General features: G+C 42.3%; 1 protein-coding gene across 2 annotated transcripts in view; it reads left to right on the top strand.

Annotated features, from left to right (window-relative positions):
- col4a6 (collagen, type IV, alpha 6) overlaps nucleotides 1-8,455 on the top strand; it is a 158,604-nt gene that overhangs the window by 149,243 nt on the left and 906 nt on the right. For both annotated transcript variants that reach the window (XM_080051972.1, XM_080051973.1), the window contains 11 exons: nucleotides 1-89; nucleotides 439-510; nucleotides 670-789; nucleotides 1,127-1,243; nucleotides 1,767-1,928; nucleotides 2,324-2,422; nucleotides 2,970-3,116; nucleotides 4,307-4,423; nucleotides 4,920-5,111; nucleotides 5,452-5,623; nucleotides 7,967-8,081. The exon at nucleotides 1-89 is cut by the window's left edge and continues 19 nt beyond it. In XM_080051972.1, the coding sequence (XP_079908098.1) occupies nucleotides 1-89; nucleotides 439-510; nucleotides 670-789; nucleotides 1,127-1,243; nucleotides 1,767-1,928; nucleotides 2,324-2,422; nucleotides 2,970-3,116; nucleotides 4,307-4,423; nucleotides 4,920-5,111; nucleotides 5,452-5,623; nucleotides 7,967-8,081 (1,402 nt within the window). The remainder of the gene's footprint in view (nucleotides 90-438; nucleotides 511-669; nucleotides 790-1,126; nucleotides 1,244-1,766; nucleotides 1,929-2,323; nucleotides 2,423-2,969; nucleotides 3,117-4,306; nucleotides 4,424-4,919; nucleotides 5,112-5,451; nucleotides 5,624-7,966; nucleotides 8,082-8,455) is intronic.

Raw genomic sequence — 8,455 nt, 5'->3', positions numbered from 1 at the left:
ACCCAAAGGTCTTCCCGGCTTCCCAGGCAGGAGAGGGGAAGACGGACAGCCTGGTCTGCCCGCCGGACCCGGAGGTCCCGGGGCCAAGGGTCAGAGCAACACTCTCTCTCTCTCTCTTTTCTTTCCCCTGTTATCTCTTGTTCTCTTGTTCTTTCCCCTCTTCTTTAACTTATAGTGGAGCAGATAAGTGCTACAATCTTTCAGTTGATGATAGAAGTGTGACAATTGGCATTAGCGGTCTCCATGGGTCATTTGACAAGAAAATTGTCCGAGACAAAAATGAAAAAAAAATATTTGAATGAAAAAAACGAATACGTTTCTAAAAGAAATCTTCAAATGTTTTCTCTTGTTCTCTTGTTCTTTCCCCTCTTCTTTAACTTATACGATACTTGTCATTTTTTTTTTATTCAAGCAATCCACTCTGATGTACTTTTACAGGTCTACCCGGATCACCTGGATTGGATGGACTTAACGGGCTCGCTGGACCTAAAGGCCTCCCAGGAACACCAGGCAAGGAACTCGTTATTTTAACCAACTTATTAGGCTTTTTAGGCTTTTTAGGCTTTTTAGGCAGCCTGTGATCAGCCAACATGATGTTGAGTTCCTCAAACTCACACAGTCAGATTTTGAAGCTAAACTGTTAAATGTTTTTCTTTTCTTTGTGTCCAGGTGCGAGTGGGGGTGGTCGCCCGGGTTCCAATGGTATTCCCGGGCTGAAGGGAGAGAGGGGCGTGTCCTATCCAGGCGGTCCCGGATACAACGGACCCAAGGGAGAGAGAGGAGCATCAGGTGGGATAGACTCTTAAATACTTTATTTAAAAATAATATTGTGATATCCAAATAACAACTGCTCTGTTTGTCCCGATAGTCAGCCTGCTATCGGTGTGTGAATGTGTGTGTGTGTGAATGGTAACGTGGGAATGGGAACAGGTCTCCCGTGAAAAAGAGTCTCCGGTCTCAATGGGATTTACCTGTTTACATAACTTAAATAATTTTTTTTTTTTTAAATAATACTGTGATATCCAAATAATAACTGCTGCTAAATAAATGTTAAAAAAAACAATACATTCAAAACAATATCATGATATCCATATAAGAACTGTTGCTGTTTTGTCCTGTTGTTCAGGTGGTCCAGGACTTCCAGGGTTCCCCGGTCTTCCCGGTCCTCCCGGTCAGACAGTCGGTTCTAATATTCTGGGTCCTTCCGGAGACCCCGGCCTGCCTGGACTCGATGGAGAGTATGGTAAATGCATTTCATCAATACATTTTCCAGGGCGGAAATTCTGTGATTATCTATTTTTTATTATTATTATTATTATCAGGGCAGTTACATAATATAATAGTCCTGCTTTATAATCAAACAGGATAACCTAATCATTCCAGGTCAGTAGTAAAAGCTAGGTCCCCTTGGAAACAACAATATAACCCCCCAGTCTACAAATCGAAAAGGGTCTAATTTTTTACTTGCACTTTTTTCGTTGATGTCATGGACAACCCTTTCAGTGTCCTTTCTTTAAAAACATTTTTATTAAATGTATTTCATACGTATCAAAAAAATATCAAAGAAACATATACAAAATACAGAACAAAATTAAAAGCACAAAAATCTTTCTGATTCCTTTCCTGTCTCTTCTCTCTTGATTTTGAATAGACAGCACTAAAAAATGTCCGAGTTGGGGACAACCCTTTCTGTGTCCTTACTTTATTTTCAGTTCCTTTGCTCTGTCTAATTTCCTCTCCTCTCTGTCTCTCTCTCTCTCCACCAGGGTTCCAGGGCCCCACCGGCCCTCCCGGCCCCCCAGGCCCGGGCACTGCTCAGGGGGATAGAGGAGACTCCGGGCTGCCTGGGTTCCCTGGTTCTCCCGGCAGGAAGGGAGACTCGGGCGGCCCCGGAGCCAGCGGACTCCCTGGAAGTCCTGGGTACAAAGGTGAATTGAAGCTCCATGTACTTAAGGCTTTAAACTGTTACTTACTGTGTGTGTGTGTGTGTGTGTGTGTGTGTGTGTGTGTGTGTTCACCATAGTCACTTTAAAGGTGCTACGAGGAACTTTTAAATATTTCTGAAACAATCAAATTTTTCCTCTGATGATCATAAATTACATGTTACAGCAAAGGAGACCATCAGTGCAAACTCAAAGAATGCTTTTTTTATATAGTTTTTCTTAATGCCTTTGTCATGGGTACGCTCACCCAAGAACAACAGCTGGCGTAGTAAAAACACTACCGCTTTTGTCCAAAGGTGCCGCTTGAATCGACCAAACCTGAAAGTAACTCGTAGCACCTTTAACTAAAGTAAAACGTTTAATTTTTTTTGCTTTTTCAGGAGAGACCGGTGCCTCTGGCTACAGCGGAGGTCCTGGTCTGAAAGGTTTCCCTGGTGACTCTGGTTACTATGGCGGCAAAGGACCCAAAGGAATACAAGGTAGGCGGACTTAAAGACTTAAAGACCTACTTCACCGGTGGAAATATGAAGGTGTATTGAACTCTGAGATCCTATGTAGTATAAATGTGCAAACATTTTAGAAATCGGTTCATCCTAGCCTGAGAAAAGGCAGAAAGAGTGTTTTATGGTCTCTCTGTCTAACCCTACATTTTCCCATGTTTGACATTACACATGGTTAAATGTAGGGTTAGGATGAACAAGACAGCTGGGCCAAGGGAAAACTGAGGGAAGAAAAACCTCATTCATTATATTATAATAGCGATTGTATAATGTTATTGAAAAAAAAAAAAAAAAATCTACAGTATAGTAGCTTTATTAGGTGATTGTCAATACTCATTACATGAATACCCTTCCATTTTACACATGGGCAATGTTGTATGAAATGTTAATCATGTTTTTTACTCCATATATATTAAAAGTGGGAAAAGGTTTAACTGATATCTTTTCAATATGCTTTCTTGAAGAGGTGAGTTTTTAAGTTGGCTTTTGAATGAGCCTTTTCCTTTTCCTTTGCCTTGCCTTGTAGGACGTCCCGGTCGTAAGGGTCTGCCCGGTATCTCTCCGCCGCCCGTGCCAACAGGACAGCGCTACGGAGACCCAGGGTTCCCCGGTCAGAGCGGACTGCCCGGGACCCCCGGAGAACCAGGCCAGCCCGGGAGACCAGCAGGCCCAGGTGAGCAGGGAAACAGTCTGGTGTTGTTAATGTTGTTTGTGTATTTTTTTAACCATTGAACTAGTTTGGACATAGGGGTGGTAGGATGGCCTAGAGTAGAGAGGGGCCGACCAGTAACCATGAGGTCTCTGGTTCCTCCTCCCAGTAACCATGAGGTCTCTGGTTCCTCCTCCCAGTAACCATGAGGTCTCTGGTTCCTCCTCCCAGTAACCATGAGGTCTCTGGTTCCTCCTCCCAGTAACCATGAGGTCTCTGGTTCCTCCTCCCAGTAACCATGAGGTCTCTGGTTCCTCCTCCCAGTAACCATGAGGTCTCTGGTTCCTCCTCCCAGTAACCATGAGGTCTCTGGTTCCTCCCAGTAACCATGAGGTCTCTGGTTCCTCCTCCCAGTAACCATGAGGTCTCTGGTTCCTCCTCCCAGTAACCATGAGGTCTCTGGTTCCTCCTCCCAGTAACCATGAGGTCTCTGGTTCCTCCCAGTAACCACGAGGTCTCTGGTTCCTCCTCCCAGTAACCATGAGGTCTCTGGTTCCTCCTCCCAGTAACCATGAGGTCTCTGGTTCCTCCTCCCAGTAACCATGAGGTCTCTGGTTCCTCCCAGTAACCATGAGGTCTCTGGTTCCTCCTCCCAGTAACCACGAGGTCTCTGGTTGGATCCCCGGCACCGGACAGGAGGGTGTTAGTAGTAAAAGTAGTGGTGGCTGCTATTACATCAGACGGTGCATTCCATCTCTACCATTGTGTCCTTGAGCAAGACCCTTAACCCCAAACTGCTCCAGAGCTACTATGTTAATAAAAAAATAAAATATAAATAAATAAAAATACGTTAAAAAAGATAATATATATAATGAAAATACACAGGTTTCCCATGTGCCTACTGTATGTGTACGTCTATGAATAATATGAAAGAGTGAATATGAACCCTAACTCGAACAGACATCAAATTAAAAGTTTGATTACATTTCTGCTGCAGGTTTTTTGTGTGTGTGTGTGTGTATGTGTGTGTGTGTGTTTATAAGTATCATCTCCCTATTTACATTAGGCTTCAAATGAAAATATGACTCGGAAAATATAAACACAGTTAAGCAGTTTCTTATTGTACGAGACATATGCACACATATTTGAAACGGAAATATGACAATAAAATCAAATTAAATGAAATTAAAAGTTTGATTACATTTGTGTTGCAGGTCCTAAGGGTCGCCCGGGCCCTGTGGGTAAACTGGGCCGGACTGGAGCTGGTGGGATCCCTGGTCCTATCGGTGACGCCGGACCCCCCGGTTTCCCCGGTCCCACTGGAGAACAAGGTGTGTGTGTGTGTGTGTGTGTGTGTGTGTGTGTGTGTGTGTGTGTGTGTGTGTGTGTGTGTGTGTGTGTGTGTGTGTGTGTGTGTGTGTGTGTGTGTGTGTGTGTGTGTGTGTGTGTGTGTGTGTGTGTGTGTGTGTGTGTGTGTGTGTGTGTGTGTGAGTGAGTGAGTGAGTGAGTGAGTGAGTGAGTGAGTGAGTGAGTGAGTGAGTGAGTGAGTGAGTGAGTGAGTGAGTGAGTGAGTGAGTGAGTGAGTGAGTGAGTGAGTGAGTGAGTGAGTGAGTGAGTGAGTGAGTGAGTGAGTGAGTGAGTGAGTGTGTGTGTGTGTGAGTGAGTGAGTGTTTGTGTTTGTGTTTGTGATGCACTGGAGAACAAGGTATCAGTGTCTCTGTGTGTGTGTGTGCGCGTGCGTCTGTCTGTCTGTCTGTTTTGACATAGAAAAGTGCTTTACAAATAAAACGTATTACTCTAATAATGTCCCCACCCTGACCCCACCAGGTATCCCCGGTAAACAGGGCAGGCAGGGCACACCGGGCGGGGTGGGCCGTAGCTCAGGCATCGGCTTTACTCTGGTGAAACACAGTCAGGACGCCCAGGTGCCCATGTGTCCACAGGGCATGGCCAAGCTCTGGGACGGGTACAGTCTGCTGTACGTGGAGGGACAGGAGAAGGCTCACAACCAAGACCTCGGTATGGAACTATTGACTAAACACACACACACACACACACACACACACACACACACACACACACACACACACACACAATGTTTCACGGATACACACACACACACACACACACACACACACACACACACACAAACAATGTAACACGGATACACACACACAGACACTGTAACAAAGGCTTAATTTTGGACATGCTAATTTTTGGTTCAAATGTTAATAATAAAATTTGCCAGGGGTATGAATCATTTCGGTTTCGACTGTACATATGATTATATTACACACAAAGAACAGCTGTACTAAGTGTATTTCTAACCCCCTCCCCTCTCTCTCTTTCCCCCCACCAGGTCAGCCCGGGTCCTGCCTCCCTCGGTTCAGCACCATCCCCTTCCTGTACTGTAACCCTAACGAGGTGTGTTACTACGCCAGCCGCAACGACAAATCCTATTGGCTCGCCACCGCCGCATCCATCCCTATGATGCCCGTCGCCGATCAACAGATCCAACAGTACATCAGCAGGTACAGAACAAAACACACGGATGGATGGATGGATGGATGGATGGATGGATGGATGGATGGATGGATGGATGGATGGATGGATGGATGGATGGATGGATGGATGGATGGATAGATAGATAGATAGATACAGTCAAGTGCGAAAGTTTGTGAACCCCTTGAACATTTTGGAATTTTATTTATTTTTACCATTATTAATTCACTTTTATCAATACCAGTATTTTTTATATGAAATAACAGATGTTTGTTTATGAATTCAACATTTTTCTTTTCCAGAAATCAATTGTTAAAACAGATAAAACAAATTATTTGACGAATGTTGTATGTGCAAAAGTTTGTGAACCCTGAGCTGCATTGCTTAAATCGAGCAGGTTGACACAATCAGGTGGGCCAAATTGGTTGATGAAATAGACCAATGTAATGAGAGATCTTTAGGAAAGAAATTGGGTGGCACTAGATAAAACAGAGATAAAACCAGGTCAGTTTAGGCTCACCAAAGTGAACCCATACAGGTCAGACATGCTAAAAGGGAAACAAATCTCAGGAATAGAGTTTTGATGTTGCACATTTGTCTGGGGACAGTTATAAATTCATAAAAAAAAAATTTGAGCCCAATCGGTCCACCGTGAGGCAAATCATCTACAAATGGAGAGCTTTAAGAGTGACTTAACATCTGCCTAGAAGTGGACTTCCTTCAAAAATATCCTCAAACGCCACAAGAAAAGTGATTTTTCAGGTAAAAGCCAACCCAAACATTACATCTGGAGATTTGCAGACAATTTGAAACCACCATTATTCACTTGGGAGAAGGTTCTCTAGGTGGTAGGCAGAATTGCATTTTTTCCCAAACATGGCAGTTTTGGTTATGACCAAACAGTTCAATTTTGGACTAATCTGTCCACAGAATAAGACTTCAGGTATCTCAAAGTGCTCTTAGGCAAAGTTGTGACAAGCAGTTTTGTTCTTTTTTGAGAGCAGAGGCTTCTTTAGCAACCCTCCGATGAAAGCCATTTTGACTGAGTTTTCTTCTTATTGTGGAACCATGCACATCTGTCCCAGATGCTGCAAGAGAGGTCTGCAAATCACTAGATGTAATGTTTGGGTTGGCTTTTAACTGAAAAATCACTTATCTTGTGACGCTTGTGGATATTTTTGAAGGAAGTCCACTTCTAGGCAGATGTTCAGTCACTCTTAAAGCTCTCCATTTGCAGATGATTTGCCTCACGGTGGACCGATGGAGCTCAAACTTTTTTTTAAATAATTTATAGCTGTCCCCAGACAAATGTGCAGCATCACAACTCTATTCCTGAGATCCTCAGAGATTTGTTTCCCTTTTAGCATGTCTGACCAGTATGGGTTCACTTTGGTGAGCCTAAACTGACCTGGTTTTATCTCTGTTGTATCTAGTGCCGCCCAATTTCTTCCCTAAAGATCTCTCACTACATTGGTCCATTTCATGACTCAATTTGGCCCATCTGATTGTGTTTACCTGCTCCATTTAAGCAATGCAGTTTAGGGTTCACAAACTTTTGATCATACAACAGTTGTCAAATAATTTGTTTTATCTGTTTTAACAATTTATTTCTGGGAAAGAAAAATGTTGAATTGATAAACAAACATCTGTTATTTCATATAAAAAATACTGGCATTGATAAAAATGAATTAATAATGGTAAAAATAAATAAAATTCCAAAATGTTCAAGGGGTTCACAAACTTTCGCACTTGACTGTAGATAGATAGATAGATAGATAGATAGATAGATAGATAGATAGATAGATAGATAGATAGATAGATAGATAGATAGATAGATAGATAGATAGATAGATAGATAGATAGATAGATAGATAGATAGATAGATAGATAGATAGATAGATAGATAGATAGATAGATGTGAATGTCCATAGTCAGCTGCTGCTATCGGTGTATGAATGTGTGTGTGAATGGTAACGTGGGAAAGGAAAACAGGTCTCCCTTGCAAAAGAGTCTTCGGTCTCAATGGGATATACCTGTATAAATAAAGGTTAAAAAAAATAGATAGATAGATAGATAGATAGATAGATAGATAGATAGATAGATAGATAGATAGATAGATAGATAGATAGATAGATAGATAGATAGATAGATAGGTAGATAGATAGATAGATAGATAGATAGATAGATAGATAGATAGATAGATAGATAGATAGATAGATAGATAGATAGATAGATAGATAGATAGATAGATAGATAGATAGATAGATAGATAGATAGATAGATAGATCTGTCTGCCTACCTGCCTGTCTGTCTCTCTCTCTCTGCCTGTGCTTGTATATTAACTGAACCCCCCCCCCCCCACCCTCCTCCAGGTGTTCAGTGTGCGAGGCCCCGTCCCAGGCCGTAGCGGTCCACAGTCAGGACATGAGCATGCCCACCTGCCCCCCTGGCTGGAGGAGCCTCTGGATAGGATACTCCTTCCTCATGGTAACATAAACACTAGACATGACCCAGTTTATCATAATATACAGTTATAGCATTTAACAGACTGGTGTGTGTCTCTCGTTTTGCTATTTATAGGCATACGTTTGAGTAAAATCAACATTTAGAATTTCTTCTACAAACTACTAAAAACATTTCAACCAAATTCCCCTCAAAAATATTGTCATTACAACCATTTCCATTAAGTAATGTAGAGATGAAGATTTAAGAATTATCCAGACTGGTCTCTTAATTTTTTTCTAGAGCTGTATGTGTAGAATGTATTGGCATTGGTAGAAATGGAATATAAGCGGAGCATTTCAACCTAAAATCTCACCACTAGATGACTCTTAAACACTCCTATATTACACACTGTACCT

Source organism: Ammodytes marinus, assembly GCF_949987685.1.
Source record: "Ammodytes marinus genome assembly, chromosome: 23".
In the NCBI taxonomy this organism is placed as follows: domain Eukaryota; kingdom Metazoa; phylum Chordata; class Actinopteri; order Uranoscopiformes; family Ammodytidae; genus Ammodytes; species Ammodytes marinus.
This window is presented reverse-complemented; position numbering and strand designations above follow the sequence as displayed.